The sequence below is a fragment of the Chenopodium quinoa genome, unplaced genomic scaffold (genome assembly GCF_001683475.1).
Source record: "Chenopodium quinoa cultivar QQ74 unplaced genomic scaffold, ASM168347v1, whole genome shotgun sequence".
Taxonomy (NCBI): Eukaryota; Viridiplantae; Streptophyta; class Magnoliopsida; order Caryophyllales; family Amaranthaceae; genus Chenopodium; species Chenopodium quinoa.
In genome coordinates, this window is record NW_018744092.1 from 3,835,950 (window position 1) to 3,860,966 (window position 25,017).

The 25,017-nt window shown below is 36.5% G+C and overlaps 1 protein-coding gene across 1 annotated transcript; it reads right to left on the minus strand.

Annotated features, from left to right (window-relative positions):
• Nucleotides 1–14,315: 14,315 nt before the first annotated feature.
• Nucleotides 14,316–20,962, minus strand: LOC110691918 (probable receptor-like protein kinase At2g42960). The gene is made up of 8 exons (XM_021868898.1): nucleotides 20,310–20,962; nucleotides 18,928–19,701; nucleotides 18,730–18,834; nucleotides 18,432–18,554; nucleotides 18,064–18,234; nucleotides 17,833–17,962; nucleotides 17,443–17,652; nucleotides 14,316–14,901 (listed from the first exon to the last, which is right to left on the minus strand). The coding sequence occupies exons 2-8, from the start codon at nucleotides 19,617–19,619 to the stop codon at nucleotides 14,761–14,763; spliced, it is 1,572 nt and encodes a 523-aa protein (XP_021724590.1). The 5' UTR covers nucleotides 19,620–19,701; nucleotides 20,310–20,962; the 3' UTR covers nucleotides 14,316–14,760.
• Nucleotides 20,963–25,017: the final 4,055 nt, after the last annotated feature.

A 25,017-nucleotide genomic window follows, 5' to 3' on the forward strand; every position in this document is an offset into this window, starting at 1 on the left:
GGATAAAGATGTACAATGTGGACATTTGTAAACTCGATAATTTTAAAACTGTGACAACATTATGAGACGAAGGGAGTTTGTTTTAATTTATTAGAAAATTCATATGTGGCTAGTCACAGCATGTGACCGGGGTTACTTAATCAGGTGTTACTCGGTTAGTCAGGGGTTACTCGGTCGAGGATTACTTGGTCAAGGGTTACTCAATCGATCAGGGGTTATTCGGTTAGGGGTTATTCGGTTAGGGGTTACTCGGTCGGTCAAGGGTTACTCGGTCGGTCAAGGGTCACTCAGTCAATATTTTGGTGTGTGTCATCCGGCCACACAGAAAACACGTTGTTGTTTTATCAGCATGATCAAAACAAAATTAAAAATACACAAGACGGGTAATACATGAGTTATGTGAAAGGGCATAAATCCTTTTGTTCTAAAAGGTTAAGGTGTCGTTTGAATTGCACAAGGGAATCAGAATGGAATGCAGAAAGGGAATGAAGGAGAAAGGAAAGGAATTCCCCTAATTTGGCCTAGTTGTTTGGTTGTGTCCAAGAAACAAAATGAACTGCTCATTGATTCACTTTGTTATTGTTTTGTTCAGAATTCAGAAATTAGAATATTAAATCCCTCAAAAATAAAAAAATAAAATTAAAAAGATAAATTATTGGTCAAATCTCATCAAAGACCACTGCCTCAATGTCGCCGAAAACGGTCTCACGCCGCCGCTTCCGACTCGATGCGTCGCCACCAATGTGCCGCTTCCAGAACCTCCGACGGTAACAATCTCGATTGTTTTGGAACCTTAGTCAGCAAATTGAAGTTGAAGAAGATACGAATAGAGTATGGTCGGCGAGGTTCATCTTCCTCATGTTCTGGAACCTTGGTCGGCGAGGTTCATCATCTTCCTCAGCGAGGATTCCTGAACCAAGGTTCTCTTTCTCACTCTTCGTTTCTGGTAGGCGAGTTTATGTCGTTCCGGTGAGTCGACTTGGCTTACCGGCCTGGTCGGAGAAGAGACGTTTATTATCGGTGGTCAGAGGTCGACGCCGGCCTAGTTCTTCGAATCTTCATGTCAGGGTTTGAGAGGAGAGAGAATGGTGGGTAATGAAGAGGGGAAAGAGAATGGAAAAGGCTTGGGGGGTGCATGGGGGAATGAGAGTAGAATTAATTTGGGTAAACCCAAAAATAAAAAAAGGGGAAAGCGAATGAAAAAAATTGGCTAACAAACAACAACAAAGGGAATGATTCCCATTGATTCCCTTTCCCTTTGATTAATACCCCCCAACCAAACGGCCCCTAAATATAATATAAATATATATAAGGCATAATCCGTATTCATATCTCTATTACTATATACTTTGTTTTTTGAACATATGATAAAAAATTGTGATAAACGAGTATTATTGTGATTAAAATTGTTACAAAATAATGAATAATCAATTGTTGTATAGTCTGTCATTGTTATGGATTAATTTTACTAAAGCTTAAAATTTGTAAAATTTAGTATTTGAACTTGTATAATCGTGCAATTACATGGGTTTTATACTAGTTGATCACTAAATAAGTAAATACCAACCGGTAATCGGTCACTATTCACTAAATAGTGGCGACTAATCGTTCACTAATTAGTGATTTGTTATAAAATGGTCACTAAAAGTGACCGATCCACTGTCTTAAACATTACTGGCTGAAAAACCGTCACTATTAGTGAGTGAGATTATTTGTACTTCATACATTGGCCGCTAATCACTATTTAGTGGTTGTTTGTAAATTGTATATGAACAATTAATTAGGACTATATACGAAGCTATAATACAAAACAAAATAATCTATTACTCTATAGTCTATACTAAGGTCTTGTTTTGTTTAACTTATTGGTAGAAAAAATAAGTTCAGATCAAATTATATCAGGAAAAATAAGTTATAATAATAATAATAATAATAATAATAATAATAATAATAATAAATAATAAATAATAAAAATAATAATAATAATAAAATAATAATAATAATAATAATAATCGTGGTCAATTCTACAATTAGCAGGCGTCCACTTTCCTTGCCCCAACCGCCTTACACATGCGGATGCCGGCTAGTAGGGCTTCGTATTATGCCTCATTATTTGAGGCTTAGAACTTGAACCGTAGTGCATATTCATACTTGTCTCCTTCAGCAGATTGACATATGACGTCTGCACCACAACCATTCAGGGTAGAGCTCCCGTCCACATATACCTTCCAAACCTGATAAAGGTTTTCAAGATAAGTTGGCCTTGTCATTTCGACAATGAAGTCGGCAAACGCCTGTCCCTTCACTGTCTTCCTTGGTTTAAAGGAAATTTCAAGGCTTTGAATTTCAATCGTCCATTTGATCATTCGGCCGGATGATTCCATGGTTGTCATTTGCCGCTTGATAGGTTGGTCTGTATAGACCACAACCAGATGCGCCAAGAAGTAAGGTTTTAACTTCTTGACTGCCATGAAGAGGGCAAGGACAAATTTTTTCAACCATTGGATATCTCAGTTCTGCATTCCGTAGGACATGAATGATGAAGTAGACCGGGAGCTGGGTGACGCCTCTTTCAGCAAGGAGAACGACACTGAGCGCGTCTTAGACGACTAGGTACATGTATAGCACTTCCTTTGGCAAAGGGCTAACCAGCCTTGGCAAAGAGTGCAAATGTTGTTTCAACTTTTGAAAGGTTGCCTCAACATCCGCCCCCCCCCCCATTCAAACATGGTCTTCTTTTAATTGCTTGGAAGAAATAGAGGCACTTGTCGCCTGACCGGCTGAGGAATCTCCCCAATGCTGCCAGACATCCTGTTAATTTTTGAACTTCTTTTACAGTGCGGGGCGACTGCATGTCTATGACCGCCTGTATCTTTTCTGGGTTGGCCACTAATATCCCCCTTTGATCAATTAGAAATCTAAGGAACTTCCCAGACTCAATACCAAATTCACACTTCTTGGGATTGAGCATGACCCGGTGCCGCCTGAGTGTGGCGAACGTTTTTTGGAGGTCAGCAAGGTGATCCGCCTGTAGTTTGGATTTGACTATGATGTCATCAATGTACGCCTCTGCATTCCTCCCAATTTGATTAATGAAGATTGTATTAATCATTCGTTGGAAAGTAGCAGGCGCATTCTTCAAACCAAACGGCATCACAGTATAGCAAAATAACCCCTGATCAGTGACAAATGTTGTCTTCTCTTGATCTTTCTTCCACAAGGGTATCTGATGGAAACTTGAATAGGCGTCCATGAAGCTCATAAGGCATGACCGGCTGTAGAATTGACCAAACTTTCAATCTTTGGTAGAGGATAACTGTCCTTGGGACATGCCTTGTTTAAATCTATGTAATTAAGACACATGTGCCAGGTACCATTCAGCTTCTTGACAAGCACAACATTAGCAACCCAATCTGGAAATTAACATTGCCGAATGAACCCAGCATCAAGCAGCTTTTTTACTTCGGCGGCTGTCGCCTGACTTCTGTCTTCACCATGGTTCCTCTTCTTTTGCTCAACCAGCTTCTTTTTGGGATCCACATCAAGTTTATGAACAGCGAGATCCGAAATTATGTCTGGCATCTCTTCCACTTCAAAGGCAAAAATGTCTTTGAACTCTTTTAACAAATTGTGCAAGTCTGCACCCAAGCTTGTAAAAGAAACTGTCCCGACCTTAACAGTTCGTTCTGGCCGAGAGTCGTCTAGTACGATATCAATATGTTCACCAGCCGGCTGGGGACGGAGCTCATCCGACCGTTCCCTGGTCAATGATTGCTATTGCTTTTCTTTTTTGGCGGCCACCAACTGGTCTGCCTTCTGCTTCTTGCCGCCTACTGTGGGGGCAGGCGCAGCTTCTTTGACATCTTCAAGGTCTATTGGTTCGTCACCCTGGCCGGATGCGGCTACTGTGGGTTTGACGTCCGAGAGATAACACTCTTTAGCCGTCTTATGGTCCCCATTTAGGGAGCCGACTGAACCGTCATCCTTCTCAAACTTAAGGAGCATAAGAGAAGGGATTATAAAAGCCTTGGATTCATTTAGACTAGGACGACCCAATATCAAGTTATATGTCGTCAGCTCTTCCACAACCAAGAAACAAACCACCATGTGGCATCCTTCTCCCTTTTCTCCTAGCCGGATGGGTAAATCTGTCCGGCCTACCGAATGCACAACTCCACCCCAAAACCAACTAAGGGGGTGAGATACCTTGTGCATGCTCTCAGGCTTGTTCTTGAGCATTTCCAAGCACTTGTGGTTGATAAGATCAGAGGAAATACCAGTGTTTATGAGGATTCGGCCCACCTTTTGGTTGGCCACTTTGCATTCGATGACAATGGGGTCATCATGAGGCCTCCTGACCTTTCCCCTATCTTTCTCAGTGATGATAACTTCAGAGAAAGTGCCCTCGGACGCCTGCCCCTCATCAACTGCGCTGACATCCAGCAGCCTGATGTAGTCCTTGGTACCCCGGATGGTTCGGCCGCCTCCAGCAAAGTCGCATGCTATTGTATAGATCAATTCTTCATCTGTGTCCGAACTATTAGCAGATTGAGGCTTCTTTTTGGACGACTACCCATGGTTAGTTTGCAGAGTAACCTTGGACCTCAGAATATAAAACTTGAGCATTCCTTTGTCAGCCAGACGGTCCAACAGCCGCTTGAGACTATAGCAGTCGTTGGTGTCATGACCAATGTCCTCGTGGAAATGACAATACTTGTTTTTGTTCCGATTTTTAGCGGAACCTTTCATTGCAGCCAGCTGCTCAATGGTCACCCGGTCTTTGATCTTCATGAGGATGGAGTAACAATCTTTGTTAAACTCATACTTGGGGGTGTATGGTTTAAATTCTTTCTTTTTCTTATGGGACGGCTGCTCAGAGTTGTCGGCCGCCCAGACTTCCTTTCTCTTTTTATTCTCTTCTTTCTTGGCCGGCTGAGATGGCCGACTCTCTTTTTTGTCTGACCGCTTTGGGTCTGACTGCTATTGATGTTGCAGAGTTCGGTCGCCTGTATATAGGCGTCCGCCTCTATCTGTGCCTCTTGGAGGGTAGCAACGCTTTTTCTGACGAGGTCGAACTTAAAGGCTGACTCGTCTTTCAGACCTTTCAAAAAGTCTGTATAGGCCACTTCATCAGACAGCCCTTGAATCTGAATTCTCATCAGATTGAACCGCCTGATATATGACCGAAGCCCTTCTTTATCTCCCTGCTGAATGGCTCCCAAGTCAATACATGTTTTCTTAGCAGGGATGTTCATAGAGAAGTTGGATGCAAACAAGTACGCAAGCATCTTGAAGCTGTTGATGCATCCGGCTGGCAAGTTGTCGAACCATCGTTGGGCGGCGCCCTTCAATGTGGCTGATAAGTCTATTTTATATATATATTTATTCCCCGTCCCAATGGTCATAATTGTGTTTATTTGAGCTTTACGAAGCTACTTTTGTTACTAATATGCGTTTCTAGTGTTTTCGTAGATTTGGTATTGTTTTATAGGAAATTGCAGATTTAAAGCATTTTCCTGGATTTATTAGAGCCACTACAAGCATTGGAGTAAGGCCGCATTTATATGACCACATTCCGAGGCCCAGGACCGGTAGGAGTCATCAAAGCGGTGATTAAGGGCTCAGCGAAAAGAAGAGTCTGGAGCAATGGACCATGTATTTAGAACCCAAAGAGGAAATGCGAATTAAGCTAAGAAACGACCCAATTGAAGAAGTCTAAGTCTGCCCGGGAGCTTGCCCGAAGGCGCGCCCAGCGGGCGAGCCCTCGCCCGACTGGGCGCGTGTTTTTATTAGGATTTTTAATTATTTTATCTTTTTCTTTAATTAGGATTATTAGTTTAGTATAAATACTTTTTGTTGCCAAAGATTGTTTTACGTTTTTACACATTGACGATTACGTCTTTTCTCCCTAGATTTAATTTCAGATTTTGTTTAAGCTTGTTCTTGATACTTTTATTCTCTCTACACTCCTTGATTTATGTAATTCATTATTTCCTTTAATTTTGGTAACGATTTCTTCCCTCTTTACTTTCAGTAATTTAATTGCTTTGTTTTAATTATGTCTTGCTTTATATGCTTTGATTAGTGGAGATTGAATTATGTGTGAGTAGTTTAATTCTAGGGTTTGTGGGGATCCATAAATAATATGAAGGGGTAATTTATTATTGTTGATTGTAAATGTTTTAGTTAATTTCCTATTGATTGATTTACTGTTATGCAATTAGATTAGCGCTGGTTTAATTGTATGAGTTATGCAATATTGATTCGAGATTCGAGATATGAGAATTGATGTTTAGGCTTAGTTTCAATAGGCAGGTTAATTTATAAATGGTTAAGTCGAGATTCGAGAGATGCGATTTAATACCGGTAGATTAATTTTGTGATTATAATACGTAGCGAAAGCCCTTTATAATCTGATTAATTTATGCATTGATGATTGATTATTATGTTTTATACCCTGGAGTATTATTTATTGGTGAACCTATACCCTAGACCTTTTAATATTGATTATTCCCTTATTTAATTTGTTTAGTTTAATTATTAGTATAATTCACACAATACAAATTGGTTACTCGATAATTTAGATTTTAATATTTAATTAGGAATAAAAGAACATTATTTTCTTGTGGATTCGACCCTACTTCCCTATCTACTTTAGTTAGAGGACTTAGAAATTACTTTTGATTAGGTGATACGACTAAAGCCTGTCAGTGGCCGAGAAGCGTCGGCACCAGGCGGTGTCATCCAACCCTTGTAGATACATGAGGTTGGTGTAGGCCATGAGGTGATCTTCTGGGTTGGTGGTACCATCATAAGTACCTACCAGAACATTTTTAACCTTGGTCGGTTGTGCCGCCTCGGTTATTTCCTTGGAGAACGCTGAAGGTTGTTCCCCAAGTTTTAGCAAATGGATCTGCCAGTCAAAAGGTTGGACATGTTGTGTCGCCTATCCTTCGAAGAGGGTCGGCTGCATGTATGGTTGTCCATACGGCATGTATGGATGGTGAGGCACATACGGAGCCGAATGGATTATCTAAGGGCCAGAGTGGACGGATAGGCCGCCTGATTGACCCTCTCGGTTGGATTGTGAATACCTCATTGAGGTATTCTGAAAGCTGTTTGGGTAAGCAGACTTTGAAGCCGACTCAGACAGTTGTTGATTCTTCTTATGCTCGATTAGCAACCAGGCATCAGAATACATCTTTTTTGAACCATCCGGCTGAGTATGCCGGATGGGTTTCCTCTTCTCCGTTTCAGGGAAGTGGATTTTGGAAAAGTCAATCAAAGGCTGATTCCCCTCTTTTGATTTAGGATGGGGAGTAGGAACTTTGTTCTTGATTGGCTTCTTCTTCTTTGAGGAAGAAGGGTTCTTGGCCGACTGTCCCCTGGTGGAGACAGTCGTCTGCTTGTTGATCAAGTCATTTATTTCCCCTTTGAAGGTGGTCATGAATTCCATGAGCTCACTTTTGATAAATGGGGTTGCGCCTTTGGCCGCCTAGTTTTGTCCAGCCGGCTGTTTTGTTGGGTCACTTGGACCGGCTTTATCAATGTCCCGTTCCTTTATTTCCAAGGGATGGGTACGCCTGGTTCTGAGCGAACCATCAGCAGCTACGTAGGTGTCGACGTCAAGGTCGTCACCATTGTCCTGGTCTGAGTAGACTTGGACTTCGGCCGAGGGGCGCTTCTCATTAAGAGGCGGTACAGGTTCATGTGAAGCCATCTTAGAATTTCTCACCCCACAGATGGTGCCAAACGTTTTGGGGTTTTCTCTGTGTCCTTCGGGAGCGTTACAATTCCAAGGCTGGATTCCGGGCGCCTATACCTGCAAAAAAATGGAGACTCCGGTGGGTGGGAACTCCGCCTCCGACGATCAAGTTAGAATGTGTTCGGATGTATAAAGTGCGGAATGTAAAAAGGATCAGGATCCTCCTGGAAGAGAAGTGATCATCCGGCTATAGCGAACAGCCTCAATATCTAAGTGTAAACTCTCAAGTGTATTCAATTATGCAATTAATGCTCTCTGAATATTTGTGAATGAATGAATGTCGTTCCCTAGGTGGGAACATCTCCCTTACATAGGGTCTCGAAATACGTGCCAAGTCCTAGGTTACGGAACCCTAGGACTGCTGCCTAGGAATTTGGGCCTTGAAGGCAGCCATTCCTAGTTTGCCATCTGTCTGCCGCGTGTCGCGCCCTGATTGATCCACTTTGGACTCTTCACTGAGTGACACGTGGCGGACTCTGGTTGGTCCACATGGATGACACGTGGAGGGTCTTGATTGGTCCACGTGGCGAGGTAAAAATCCCCTAATCACCAGGAATAAAGTAACACATCTGCAAGTCTGAGGGCCCCGTCGCTCCCTCCAGACAACTCGCTCCCTCTAGACAACTCAATGTCAATCTTTTTTCTAGCTGAAATCCCAGATAGATAGCAAACATCAACAAGGGTATCCCGAAAAATATTATGTCTATATTTAATACCCACAATACCAGGACTCGACACCACGTGATCACCGAAAAAATATCCCCACTAAAAACCCTTGAACAAGCAGAGCACAGCGTTGAGACAGAGAACAACGGAACACCCAACCGGTAGCACAACACACATCGGTAAGTCTTTGCATTCATCTTCTAACCCAACCCCAAAATAGGGACCTCCCGAAGCCAAGCAGAGGTGTGATCTCCCTGCTACGATTTCTACAATGTTGATTGTCGAGGAGATAAAGAAAAGGTGGATTCCGCAGAAACGGTAACCTTTATGAAATATATAATTGCCAATTTCTTCATGAGTTTTTGGGGCAGCGACCTCACTAGGATTACTCAAAATGCCAGACTCCACCGTTCGATTAAACAGACCCAATGCATCTTCAAAGGCTCGATCAAGACCAACAATGCCAGCATGCCGTAGAAGTTTTGACTACAACCCAGCATACTGTAATCGAGAAGCAAGAAAAGCATAATGACGAACATCACCTGCGGAATAAACACCAAGCCCTCCAAACGCAAATGTTAAGGTGGCAAGGCGCCACTGCCAATCGCCAAACCTAGACCCCGAAGCAATAACAATACGCTCTAAGGAAGATCGAAAAGCCCCATCGAATGTGCGTTGATCCGCCTTAAAAGGACTAGAAGGACAAGTACGCAAAGCAAAGTAAAGTTTAGAAATTCCGATACATGCCCTAAGCAACAACAACAACTCACACTGAGGATCATCAAGCTTAGCAACCTTATCCATAACCGTAATGGTCTTGGTCACCTTCTGCATCACAAGCTCACCACTAAAACCGAAAGCGGAACTAGCGAGACCACCGAGCAACTTAACACCATGCAAAGGTCGAGAAATTTTAGGGGGAAAGGCACCCACAAGCCTGCTACGGGGGTCTTCTGTAGGCCCAAATACTTTAGTTTTTTCCACGTCGAGATGTAACCCAAAACGAGGCCCTTCCTCCATAATCAACTACAGAACCTTTGTAATACCCCGTATTTTTGATGTATTTTATAAAATATTTATTTATTTAGTTATTTATAAAAATATATATTTTGCGCCAAATCATTTAATTATGGAATTTAAATAAGTTAAGTTCTATTTTTGGTCAAAGGTTACAAAACGATTTGACTTGATCGAAGTATCATATGTTAAATACGTTTATATATTCCACAAAAAGATAGCCCATGTCCATTTAATTACCCAATAATCACACTTATATACTTGGGCCTCATACTTTATTACTCATGCCCATCATTCTTATAAGCCCAAAATTTACCCTAATCCACTTCACACTATAAATACTCTCTCAATTCCCAAAATTTGGCCACCCAAAAGGTCAAAGTAAGTATCTTCGTTTTCTTTTTCCTTTTCTTTCTTTTTCTTTTCTTTCTTTTTCTTTTCCTTCTTCCTATTTTCCTTTTTCTTACGTAGGATTTCATGGGGGAAACGACCCCTGCTAGCTACCATGCCCCTGCTGCCACCTGCCGGACTCCCACCGGCGGCCGACCCACCCCTAGCTGGCAACCTTCCTCTTCTCTCTCTCTTTTTTATTTGATTAGTTTAATGATTTATTTATGGGATTTTAATTTTTAATTGTTCAAAATATATTTAATTAGTATCAAAGTCATGATTCAATGAATTAAAAGTATAATTTCAAATTTTAGTACGGGTTAATTTTCAGATTTTCAAAGATTACAAAGTTAGGGTTTTAATCTATCAAAGATGTGATTTTTAAGGTTTTTGTATGAATTAATTTTTAACTTTAGTATGCCTAATGTTTCTAACTATAATTGGGCATAGATGTATGTTTTAATGGTTTTTTATTAGTTTATAATGCTGAAAATTGGCCCTAAGTGTTGGTTTTGATGATTTTATAAAAAGCGTGTAATTACCCATTAAAGAGGAGTTTAATTAGGGGTTTTAAAATAATTTTCAGATTATTAATAGTTGTTTAAAGTGAGTTTAAGTTACTGGAAATTGTGTATACAAGGGTAATTAATATAGTGTTGTTGTCCCTTTATGTAGGAGACTTGATTTGGGAAGTGTTATAGTGCAATCGGCTACTTTAAAAGCTAGTTCGAGGTATGTTCGCGTACTCGGTAATTATTTAAGTGTGTAGAAGAATGCTAGGACTTGTTAATTAATTTCAAGTTAGTATCATGATAGGTATTGGTTAGAATTATTAGTTTAATTGATTTTGGTGATTGATTTATAAAGCATGAATTATTTGAGGTGAATTAGTGATTGGAATTAATTATGATGGCATGTTGAATATGGACCACAGTTTTATTATCGGCATGATCAAGAGCATGTTTGATTAAACTAAATGTTGGATTTGATTTGGATTATGAAAGGGAATTTTATTATGGTTCATATAATTTTTATTGATGTTATATGCATGGGAAATAAGCTATTTAAGTGTCTTAGTACAAGAGGATTAAATTATATTTCGGTGCCTACGTGCACTTGAGGTGTTTATACACCGAGGGATAGAATTTGTGGTGCCCACGTGCACTTAAGGTGTTCTAAACACCGGGGGATATGATTTGTGGTGCATTATGCGCTTAAGGTGTTATTTAACGCCGAGGTAGTTCAAAAAGGGTTTAACATTAAATTAAATGTGGTCACTAATTATTCAAGAATTAAATTGGTATATTTGATTGCTTGAATGATTATGATGATTGATTGTGTTGTGGATTGAGAGTCATCACCAAGTCTAAAATATGTAAACAACGTAAAGTGAAAGAGATTACGCACCAAAACTCTTAGAACTTATATACCACAAGTATGAACATATAGGGGGAGTTATGGGGTTTTATTTTTAACCATAGCTTCTACTGGAGGTACAGGACGCTGTAACTTTCCTTTTTATTATGCGCAGGAATTCCGCCGCTTACAAGTGGTTCTTTTATACTGGCACGGTTAGCTCCCGTGTTATTACCCCTTTATTGGGGCAGGTTAGGGGGGAAACACGTTCGATGCGTAATAAAACTAAATAAATAATCAAATTTGACTTATGATTTGTGTTATTGGTTGAATGTTGAACTCAGGGCTAAAAATAAGTTAATTGATGCTAGGTTGTTTGCATGTTAGTGTGTTTCGATTACGCTTATGTACTCAGCATTGTTGATTGTTGTGTTTTGTGTGTATTTGGCCTTGTCTTTATCTTGGCCCTACGATGACCCATTTCTTATGGTGAGTAGTAGGGACGGTTAAAGAGAAACTTTTCAAGTGTTGCAGCATATTCATGTTGCGGGTTTGAGCGAAGAGCGAATCTTACTCTAGTTTTATCTAGAATATGTGTTTGCTATTGATTATTGGTTTATTATTGTTGTTTAATGAAACTAACACATTACTTTTAAATATTCGTTTGGTTTGAAAGGGCTTACAATGGTTCCAAGTTGTAGGTTTGACTTCGTTTGATTTTGGTTTGACTTTACTTTTGCTTGGTGGACTGTTGGACTTTGACTTTGTTTTGAAAGGTTTTGAAAATGCCTTCCGCTGTGTATCTTTGATAAATACCTTAATTGTTATCACAATGGTGGTAATGCCTTGATTATTTCCTATTTTGTATTTTAAAAGGGTAAAACAGGTATTTCAAAAAGGGGAAATTCCTAATGTGTTACAATCTTCCCCACCACCAAAGTGTCACAAATAATAGTGAGGTCATCCAAATACCATGCTTGAAGACATTCCTCAAAAGCATTTCTGATTTTACAAACTAGGGGTTGTAAAACCAAAGCAAAAAGCATTGGACCAAGGGGATCGTCGTGCTGCACCCCTTGAGACGTCCATAAGGTGTGGTCCCCATAATACAATCTGACTGGATTAGAGTATCAGAATTCCACCCATCGCGAAATGCCCGGACAATGACGACGAACTTCACGTAACATGACCGCACGATCAACTAAATTGAAGGGATTTTGAAAATCTACCAACAACATTGAAAGACCAACATCAGAACCCTAATCCTCAATCAACCGATTCACAACCCAAAGAATTGTCTCACCACCTGAAGAAACCCCAACATCTAATTGAAGACCATCAAAGTAACTTCCCAAAGACTGGCCAACTATAACATCACCGACCTTCGAAACCAAACACCGCCAAATAGTACCCACAGCTATAGGACGAATACTACCACCAGGCTTAACAAGTGATGTGAGAGGAGCACTAGCAATATGCTCTCCTAGTTTCAAAGGACATCTTCCAGCTAGAAAGAGATTAACCACCCTAATAATAGAGTCAACCAACTCATCTGAGACACACACAGCAAAATCACTCAAGCAATCTATAAGGTGTTGAGCGCGTAAATTATCCCTACCACATGATGCAAAATAGCACTAAAAATAATAAATGATAACTAGTAAATTTTCATTACATTAAGTTTCAAATCTCCTTCGCTTTATTAAGTTATACTTCATTCATTAAAGTCTTACGATTCTCATTAAACAAATCATAATCCGCTCTTGGTTCGATATCTATACCAATTTCAATTAGCATATCTCATCTAACTCATGTAATTGAATGAAATTATGAAGTATGAATGCAACAAACATATTAGCCAATTGATGTTTGGTGTACACACTTGACATCGTTGACAAAATTTTCCAATGAGATTTTAGTGTTCCGAAACATCTTTCAATCGTTGTACAGAGTAAAGCTAATTAAATTTTTCAAGTATGTCTAGAGGCGATAGACATTTTTGAAATTCGGGCATATGGGCTCTATATCTTTACCATTGATCGGAATCAAATACCCATTGGTATTCGGATATCCCCATTACCAGATATTTGGTAAGTCTTGTTGAGCTTTTTACTTCTTGGAGTCTGCTTCAAAGTCTTGATTGCTGAGTTCTTTTCTTCGAGCCTACTTCAAATCTATCCTTCAATGGAGTCTTGCTTTAACGAAATAAGCGGCGTCTAATTAAAGTGAAAGTACTGATTTTTTTTGCCAGCTAAGCAGCCAAAGATAATGTACTTCACCAGAGTTTTTTTATTGTAAATGCAGAAATATCAATGCAAGATATTTATCAAATTGTCATTTAATAAACATCAAATGTTTTTCAATGTGATAAACTTGTATATTCTCGAGATTAACTATAGATAAAAAGGAGAGAGTAAAAACCTTGAATCAAAATTATGGGAGTAGAAAAGAAATAAAAAATGAGTTGTGTCAAGTAACTCAAGTTATTGGAAATTGAGCAACATGAGTTAGAGAAAGGAGAAACATGATATTTTTATTTTTACTTGATCCCCTTAGGATGCTCATCCAAAGTACCAACACCCAAGTATCATTGATGTCTTCATAGGCTCTTTTTGATTAAAAAATTTGATTAAAAAAATTTAGCTGGAAAAGAAAAAAAAAAGGTTTTAGTATCTTTCCATATTTGGTTTGATAAATGACATAAGAATACAAAGGAAATGAGGAGTGGGAGGAATTGAGGAAAGCCTCTTTACAAATTTTAAGCTTTTCTTTCCTCTCAAATTGAAAGAATTCGACTAGAAAGAAAAAAATTAAACCATATTTTCTTTGTCTTCCCTTTTTTTTTCTTTCATTAACAAAACAGTGAAAAATAAAATCTCCTTTTTCCTTCTCTTCCTTTCTTTTCCCCTCCCTCCTTTCTCTTCTTTTCTTTTACATATAATGAATCAAACAAGCCATAGATTCTAATCACTTATAAGCCGAGTAAAATTTCTCCTAAAACTATTTCAAAAAACACAAGGTTAGCGCACAATACTTGTTAACCACTCTCATCCTTCCTCTCAGTCCTCGATGCAAGACAAATTATGAGGAGGGTTCATCTTAACATATCTTCAAATATAAATTATAAAATAAAAATCTTCAAAATACTTCATACATAAAGATGAATAAATACAGATGTTAAACTTTAAAAAAGAAAAGCAACAAAAAAAATTAAGTAAATAAATGCAAAAGCTAAAACGGGTAGAATCACCTAGGTTCCACCATGAATGAAAATTAACTTATATATCTGATGATTTTCTGTACATAGGTTGCTCTCCTCTTCTTAGCATTTCCAATCATTCCCCAGCTTCCTGTCCCCCCTGTCCCGATTCCCGGAAGGCAGGCAAATAAGGAAAACTTTCACGCTTACAGGAATTCCCAACAGGTGTTACTAGGGAGGCATCAGCAATCGAACAGGGCGGCTGGTAAACCAGTCACAAGTATTCGTTAAGCGTCAAGATGAGTGGCTGCACCATACATTCTGCAAGAAATGGCCAATATTTGCTAAACCATGTTACAGTCAATGCCTATACTTGACTTGAACTAGGTGCAATGCTATCAGTGTCTTCCACTCTACTAATACTAATTTCATCACCGACTGAACTACCAGTATCCTTCACACTCTCAAATTCCATGCTCGTTGTACGACTCTTTCTACTTCTACGATCCTGCAAAGAGCACAGCTTTAAAGTCAGATGATCTCAATAGATGCAATTAGGAGACCTGCTCATATAGTAGAGATTGTGCAAATGGGGAAAAATTGATCACGGTTATATATGACTTCAAAAGGAGAGTAATGTGTTCAAGCTCCTAATCTGCTGGCTCTAAAACCATGAACATTAGCTACAAGTTTAGGATTCATATTTCAACATAATCAGGTCTCTAATGAGCATCATTCTATTTTGGAAACAATCAAGTAATGCCGAGTGACACTGTACTTTGTTAGCTATGACAATAGTAAGCTAATTGGTTTCCTTCCGGATCAACTTTTCGGGCAAAGCTCCATAATCCACTCGGCTCAAGGTAGGAGCTTTTCTAGAGACATTGGTCATCGTATCAAATGGTTCACATGTTTATATGCAAGGGGGAAAAGTTACAAAAATTGCTTTCAATTGTCAAAAAAGGTATAAGTTTCAAAACTAATCTTGGAAAGAAGCTTAGTAGCTCACAGCATTAATTTCTGCACAAAATTTAATACATTCTATCTACAAGGTTATCATCCTATGTGTATGATCCTTGGTTCCTGGTTTCCACACATTCACACTCCCTTTTCCTTTTTCGTAAATAGGGGGTCTTCAGAATTTTAGACCAGGAAAACAGAATTCATTTTGCTACTAAAAGAATACAAACCAAAGTATCATAAAGCAGTTTATTTTCCCATGCAATGTATAGCTCATTCGTTTCGCTATATGTAAAAAAGCCTTCATGTTCTACTCCGTCCCAGCCAACTGCTTTACTCATTGAAAATTTTAAGCAATGCCTATGAGATTTTATTGTCTATTTAGCTCGGGTTGGTTTGTTTATTGGTGTCAAAATAAATGTACACGCTATAAAACCACACCCTAGCAGCTTCTAACTCGCAAATTGAAATTAACTATTAGCAGAAGCAATTCAATTCCTGTTTACTCCAATAAGCAATATAAGGAGGTTCAAAAGTCAGCATTTTCTCTACTTGATAAGTTGAAAGCTCCCAAACCATATTGCTGTTTCATAAACTAGTACTTGACTCAACTTCTAGCTTTTAAGGTTATGAGAACAATTCTACCTCTCGAGAAGTTGGATAGTGCATTTGGACGACTCTTATAAGCACCAAATTACTAATATAGTCATATGCATGTTACAATGATAAAGACACAACCACCTCAATTGGAGCTTATTCCTTGTAGTTCACTGAAATTAAGGGCATCTTGGACTCCAAAGTGGGGCATTTTGTGCTATTTTCTCACAAAATAATCAGTAGATTCATTCCCTCCCATATTCTATCTAGACTGAGTAGATGCAAAATTTCAGGTACAAAAAGTTAAAAGGAAAGATTCAATGAAGCTTACGCACTGATGAAAAAACACCTAACAAGGGAAAGTAGTAGTTGACTAGTTGGGCTCAATAAGCTGAGTCACAAGGTGTAAAGATGGGGGTCATATAATTGTTAAGGCACAACAGCACAATAAAAAAAAAAAATAGGCTGGATCGAAAACCATACAGGATGGAGTTGAAGAGGAGAAAAATGAGCTTAGCGGTTCTCAATGAATTGGTAATGGCTCTCAAGAAAAAAACAATCGAGTGGCTGTAGAGAATCTTTTACACAGAGCAGCCCCATGCCATAAACTGATCCAAAGTCATCCAAGAATACCCATGAAATAGTCTCAGTTGTGTCCTAGCTCCTATGTACTTTGGTTATGAAGCTTGGTAAATATGTATTATAAGCTGTTTATTACAGATCATCATGGTTTTAACCTCAACAGAATCTTAATTTTATCAAGCTGATTCTACAATGTTGACCTGTAAAGCTGGAAATCCCCAACCACCCAAAGATTAAAAACCTTGCTCCTCTCCATTTATAACATAGTTGATTGAAGAAATTGGTTTTCTTAGGGTTTAAAAATTAATAGTCTATAGGGCTGTAGGATTTCATAGTCCAGCATAATAATTACACTAAAATCAACATATACCAGCAGTCTTAACATCAAATGGTCATGAACAATTTCTGGAACAATCTTCCAAACGAAGTAGGAACATTTATAAATGCTGTAATTAATGCCTCTTGTCCTAGAGATGCAAAGTAAGGTAATTAGTAGGTAATAATCAGCCCATTGGCGAGATTGGTCAATTATAGCATTAGTACGCGTTGATCATTGTAATTTGAGAATGTCATGGGAGAAAGGGGGAAAAAAAGGAGATTTTGACAATATCTATAGGAATGAGGCAGTAATTCCGACATATAATTAATCAAAGCCTTAATCCCATAAGTCGGGTCAGCTACATGAATGAACCAAAAGTGATTATTCCATATAGTCATCCACAAAAAAATTCCAACATATAATGTGGAGAAAAAAATTACTTTTGCATGACAAGTTGACAACTAGTTAGATTTTTTTGGTTTTTATAATTGCAGTCTAAGGAGACAGCTCAAGATAAATGAAAAAAAGAGCATTGATCATAAGTAAATAATAATCCAAAAGATGCAGTCAATGACAGCTAGAGAAGCATACCTCACGATTTGGAACCTCGTCAGCGTCCAGCATTCTAACAACTTGACTCATTCTCGGTCTTTTTTCAGGGTCAGGATCAATACACCTAAGTGCTACCAGAAGAGCACGTTTCAGAGCACGAGTTGTAGGTTTAACTTCAAGGTTAGGATCTACAACTTCCTCAGCCCTTCTAGTCCCCACCATGACTTTCAGCCACTCAACGAGATTGACCTATCACAAGAAGACGATTATTTACATGAACAATTGTGCACAATACGATTGTGTATTTATTATCTTTAATTCTTATCATTTACAAATAATAAGGTTATCAGCAGAGAATAACAAATATTCACTAACAGGTGATTTTGCAACTACAATAATGAGCATTCATGAAAGCATAGTTTCTGATACCTCATTGGCAGGCCGGCTATAATCTACAGGGTCTCTTGCGGTTATGGCTTCTAAAAGCAAAACACCAAAGCTATAAATGTCACTTTTCTCATTCAGCAACCCACTGTTTGCATATTCTGGTGCCACATACCTGTAATTAGTGATAATGTCAGTGGCAATGTTTATATTTCCACTTTTGCCAAAATTTGAAGTGCTGCACTCAGAAAGATAAAATATGATGACAAAACTAACCCGAAAGTCCCCATTACTCTGGTGGTTATGTGACTTTCTCCAGAATCCAACAGCTTTGCCAATCCAAAATCAGAAACTTTGGCATTGAAATCAGTATCAATCAGAATATTGCTTGATTTTATGTCTCGATGAACAACTTTTGGTTCTATTGATTCGTGCAGATATGCAAGCCTGCAACCAACAGACACAATATGAATCTTGTATAAATCTGGTTTACACAAGCAGTTTGTCAAATATGAATCTTGTTCATTAACGCAATACTTCTTTCTTCCTAATTTTTTAATTTTCCATTCTACCTCCAGAATATAGCAACTAATGATTTATATCTTCATGATACATGTTTGCAAGGAATGGTAAGGTAAACTTACGCCTTAGCAGTCCCAAGAAGAACCTTTATGCGAGCCTCCCATGTAAGGGTACCATGATGACGCATAGCTCCATGAATCCATTGCTCCAAGTTGCCATTGTTCACATATTCATAAACAAGCATCCTGGAAAACCAAATTCATATCTAATTAATAATTGGGCAGTTGGACCAAAAGAAAGTAACTAATAGCAGATAGCTTGTAAGAAATTTTCAGCATTGCACACGAAAAGGCAGTAAATAATCATAATCATAATCATGGAAGAAAAATTTTATCTACATCAAGATTGATGGTGAGTCACCTATGAACTCCTTCAATGCAGTAGCCCAAAAGACGCACTAAGTTCTTGTGTCGAACATGACCTATAGCTTCAACTTCTACCCTAAATTCTTTCTCGGCTTGCCCCCTGTCAATAAACATTCAATGGCAGACTGTGATCAAAATAATAGCATCAGAATATGCAGGCCTTCAAATTCTTTTGAATCAGAAATTTACTTACATATTATTCACTAGTCTCTTAACAGCTACTTCAGTTCCATTGACTAACAGCCCTTTGAAGACAACACCATAACCACCCTCGCCTATAATATTAGTTGCAGAGAAATGATGAGTCGCCATTTCAAGATCCCTAAGAGTAAACCAGTGTCCCCAGCCAAGATGTGATATCTCTGGCAAACCAACCAAAGGAGAAGCTGTTGGAAGGCCATAAGATGAAGCATGCTTTGGAATGGTCCCAAAACTTCCATCATCCCCAGAATGTGAGCTGTATGCCTTATCGTGGTGATGAACCGAACTGCACTGGCTGATAGTTTCAACATCACTGGACTTGCTCCTACCCAAATAAGCAAACATCTTTCCTGAATTTCTGTCACTTGATTTATCATGTACATTGATGGATAGATGATGATTACTATTATTATTATTAGTAGTAGTAGTATGGTTATTATTATATTCATGAGGACCCGGAGCCCCAATTCTATCAACCCTTATATCCTTTGTAACATTTGGAATCTGAGAAACGGAAAACCTGTCTACCCTTCTTGATTTCTTCCGGAATGTGAACCATATAGATAAGATACAAAGAATCACAATTATAAACAAACCAACACATAAACCTATCAAAACCCACAGCTTAAGACCCAGAATTGTCGTCTGTGAAAGTTTAGCACTCAATGAGCTACCAGATGACATTGTTAATCTTCCGCCAATACGAATTGCCAAATTAGCTCACCCTTATTTGAGTCTACAGGTTGCACAACCTAAACATCTTCACCTGTTACACCACAACAATGTTGCTTCAAATTTCACATTTCTATAATGTGTAATTGTTCGTCAGCTAAAAATAACAATATGATCCCCAACAAACTTCACTGAATAGGCAGCATATACTAGGAATCAGTACAGTTGTTGTGAAATTAAAGTTAATAATATTGCAAGAAACCTAATGAATATCACATTCTTTAATTACAGAATTGTAAATAAGTGACATTTTAATTAACAATTTCACCCATTACTTGTAGGAAAACTCCAAATTAAGATGAAATTGCAGCATAAAATGCCCTAAAATCATAGTAAAGAAATCATTGAAATTATTCAAATTTTCCAAATCTAACAGAGATCAAATTCAGAAAGTAGCATCACTTGTGCTTGAAGTCAAATGAAAAAAAAGGTCAATGGGGATGGAAGGAAAAGAGGGATAATACAACTACAGAAAAAAATATACAGTAAATTTAAAAATAATTGAACAGTAGTTTTATTTTTTAGATGTGTATAAAGAGTCGAGCCTAGACGGGATCGACCCGAGTTCTTATACTTTAACCAACTAAGCTAATTGTGACATTGACAAGACGGTAATTGAAAGAGTGAAGGAAAGCATTATACCTTTTTAGCAGGGAGATGAAATCTTAACCTAACCACCTTGATCTTCTTCCTTAAGAACCCAGAGAAGCAAAAAAAGGGGTTGCTTTACACCCAAAACAAACTCAATAAGCATAGATAGGCCAATGTAGACCTAAAGCAAGCTAGCAGTACCCAACAACAATAAAGAAGAAAGGTCACACCTTTGAAAATGTAGAGTAATTTTGAAGGATTCAAATAAAACCCCACTAAATTAATTTTTTAAATAATCAAAAAAATTGATTAACCAAAATGTGAAAAGGAAGACAAAAGGGTTTTTTTTTTCTTTTTTTGGGAAAATTCCCAAGTTTTAATTTTTTTCCAATGGCCGGCAAATCCAAAGAATATTAAAGGGTGAAAAAAAATTGAAAAAATAAAAAAATGTAGGGATCTAAGAAAGATTGAAGCTTTGTTTACAATGGAGGAAAGAAAACCCAGAATCAGTGAAGAAGAAGCAAAATTGAGGGTGAATTTGTGAAAAGAAGAGAGAATTTTTATTTTTTTTTATTTTTTTTATATTTATGTGAATAATGATAATACTGGTAAAAAGAAGTATAATTAGTACAAGTAGAAGTAGAAAAAAGAAGAAAAGGAGGAAAAAGGGTCAGAATGAAGATAGTGAGAGAGAGGTGGGAAAGAGAAGGAGAAGAAGAAGAAAGAAAGAGAGTCAAAAGCAGAGATGCCTAGCTGGAAGACAAATAACAATACATTCCACCTGTTTATGTTACGTACTTATTTGGATAGATGTGTTATATTCTTATGTTATGTTTCTAAGTGGAGGAGCGTAGGGTTCGATTAGCGTGATTTTCTGTTTTTTGGTTTTTATTTTGCAAAATCATATGATATAAGTTATATAATGAATTAAAAATTTGTCAAATTTATTAAACTTCTGATAATTTTATTGGAAATAGTTTTTTCTTATTTCCTGTTTTGGTTTTTTATTTTAAAAAAAAATAGAAAACTAAAAACAAAAAATAATGTCAAATAAGCCCTTATTTTTTTGTTTTGTTTTCGCAATTATAAGTCTCGTTACCGTTGAGTATTGCTGACCAATATTATGAGCTAGACCCGGTTAATATCGCATATAAACAAACTAATGTTTATATCATCTAGAATATGACGTGGAAGAACAAAAAATGCCAAAAAAATACTAATGTATTCATTCACGCCGTTTACTTTCTTTTGCAAACGGTAACTGAATATATGAGCTTTCATCTTCTCAAGCTTTCATCCTCCATTAAAGATGCTCAATCTTTCGTCCTCCATTGAAGATGCTCAACCATATCCACCGCCACCATATTTCCGGCGGCAAAGCCGCCAAAATTAACGAAATCCCTAAGAATAAAGGGTGAAACAAAGGGTATGGTTAATCCCAAAGGGTAGGGTTTTGTTCTCATCTTCGATATCTCCATTGTAGCTGACCATTGAAGGTTTCAATTTTAAGTGATGAAGGAGTGATAAACTGATATAGGGATGTTAGGTTTACGGAGCTAACGAAGAAACTAATTTGATCTGCGGGTTTCATTCAATAGTTAATTTTCTTGTAACTGAGTTTACTCCACTACCCCTATTAAATAGCGTAAAAAGACCAACGCGCCCTTATATAAACAAAAGTTGTTAATATAGGATATTAACTTGTATTTTCTCCCAATATTATACTTGTACTAGTACGTACCCTCAGGCAATGCCCCGGGTTCCCTCCATAATATATATATGTTTTAAAAATCCTTACATTAATTGGCTACTTATAAAATAATTATAAGGAATAATTATTATCTCATAGGCATTATTACTAATGTCTATATCTATCCACGTTTGAAACATTAGTTGCTTTAAATGTTCATAATCGGATGAGTAATTTAATTTTACATTTCCATTGACATTTAATAATTTGAGTACTCCTAAACTTTATTCGAAACCCTTAGTTTGTTAAGTAAATATATATTACTACCGATCATAAAGTTATGGGTTATAATTTTTAAATTATATCATAAATGGATTTTTTTTTTTTTTTGAAATACTCTTTAACACAAATATTATGATATAAAAATAATAAATTATTAAGATAATAATTATTAAAATTATAATTTTTTTTTAATAGGATCGATTATAATTTTATTTATTCATATAAATATTGGTATTTTATCGAAAATAAAACTCTAAACCAATAATTTAATCCTAAATCTATCAAAATTTTATTGAAAATAAAACTCTAAACTAACTTTTTTATCTTACAAAATATATCTATATCTATCCAACATTTTCATCCTATTAATAATTAGTTATTGTCTACGTGGCGTGGCATTTGGCGAAAAGTTAAAATGCCAAGTGTCGTTGTCTTGTGGCCTAGCTAAAAGTTTAGCTTTATATATTAGTTACCAATTTTGTGCCCTGGGGATACCCAGATGGTTGATAAAATGCTATGATAACATTTTTACTTGAATGTTAAATATAGTCAAATAATTTGTTCTATTAATACAGGATATTTAAACATGTAATATCATATGGAGTGTACTTTTTGTAATTTTGTTTGTAAATAGAAATATATGTTATTATTGACTTGAAATTACTTTTATTGAACTTAAAATATTTTCAATGAACTGAAAGTATTTTTACCAGATTAAAATTATTTTTACTGATTAAAATTATTTTTACTGATTCTCTATATTGTTTTTAAAATAAATTAAATAACAATGCATTTTGTATGCGGCTAGCCACACGCCCACACCAAAGCAACCCCTATAAAGTTGACTGAGTAACCCCTGTAATACTAACTGAGTAACCTCTAACACTGACTAAGTAACCCCTATCTATAACACTGATTGAGTAACCACTATAACACTGACCAAGTAACCCCTAAAGCACTAACGAAGTAACTCTTGTAATAGTTGGTAACACGGTTTATAAAAGTTTGTGATTAAATATATTATAAATGGATCTTATTTTAAAGAACTTTTTAAAACGAATTTAATGATAGGAATAGAATTGAGTTATAGGATATTTATTAAAAGGTTAGGATTAATTTTGTATATGTGAAATATTAGAATTTTATCTATAATAAAACTCTATAAAATAATTTTATCTTAAAAAATCTATCTAAAAATTGCTTATCCATATAATAGTGTACTTTTTTAAAATATATTTAATTTATCAAAGAGGATTATTCAAATAATATAAAAATAAGATATTTATGTTATAATTGACTTGAAATTATTTTTATTGAACTTAAATTATTTTACGGAACAAAAAATATTTTTATCAAACTAAAATTATTTTTACTAATTCTCTATAAATTTTTAATAAATTAAATATATTATAAATGGATCTTATTTTAAAAAAGAATTTTTGTAAAAGGCATTTTCTGGTGGAAATAAAACTTAGTTATAGGATATTTATTAAAAGTTATTATTAATTTTGTATATAATAAATAATAGAAGTATATCGATAATAAAACTCTATACAACAATTTTATCTTAAAAAAGTTATACAAAATTCGTTTACTTAGCATCATATGTGTTACAAAAAAACCTATTTATCGCCTACGTGGCTCGACACTTGGCGAAAAAATGTAATGCCAATTAAGTGTCGCTGCCTCATGGCCTAGCTGCGAGACCGGTTTTATTTATTAGTGATATGATATGATATTTAATTTATCAAAAAGGATTATTCAAATAGTATAAAATAAGATATCTATGTCATTATCGAATTGAAATTATTTTTATTGAATTAAATTATTTTACTGAACCGAAAGTATTTTTACCAAACTAAAATTTTAAAACTGATTTTTACTAATTCTCTATTAATTTTATAAAATAAATATATTATAAATGGATCTTATTTTAAAGAATTTTTTAAAACGAATTTTATGATGGAAATAGAACTGAGTTATAGGATATTTATTAAAGTTTGTGATTAATTTTGTATATATGAAATATTAGAAGTATATCGATAATAAAACTCTACACAACAATTCTATCATAAAAAACTTATCTAAAATTCGCTTAATTAGCATTATATGTATCATAATAAACCCTATTTGTTGCCTACGTGTTCCAACACTTGGCGAAAAAACTGGAATGTCAAGTGTCGTTGTCTCGTGGTCTGGTTGTGAGACTGACTTTATTTATTAGTGATATTGATGGGGTCGAGCGTATGAATAGTCGTCGAGACATCGACCTCTGAAATGGGTCGATCGGCTTGATTTGGGTTTAGGTCATTTCAAAGAAAGATGATTCTGGGTCTGGATTGACTCTGAAGCAAGGTGTAACAGTTTGATCAATGATTTTTAGATTGATCATTGATTTTGGGAAGGGGGAATCACTACCTTTCGCCTCTCTCTCAATTTTTATGACAAATATATGAAAACCAATAATTTCCAATATTCTATTGTTAATTCCCAAATAAGTAAAATAGCAATTTACTTTGTAATGTGTAAACGAGATATATAAGTATGGGGTTATCTTTGTCAAAAAAAAAAAGAAGTATGGTGTTATCATCACCAAATACTCGTAAAAGTTTAGTCCGCACTAGAAATTGCACATAATCGGTCATAATCATTTGTTCCCAAAACATTTTTGGTTGAACAAATTAAAATTACTGAAAAATTCAAAGCCATCGCAGCTATTTACTGGTGAATAGTCAGGGTTTAATGTTCAGCTTTTAGATTTGCAGTGTATTAATATGGCAGCCTTTA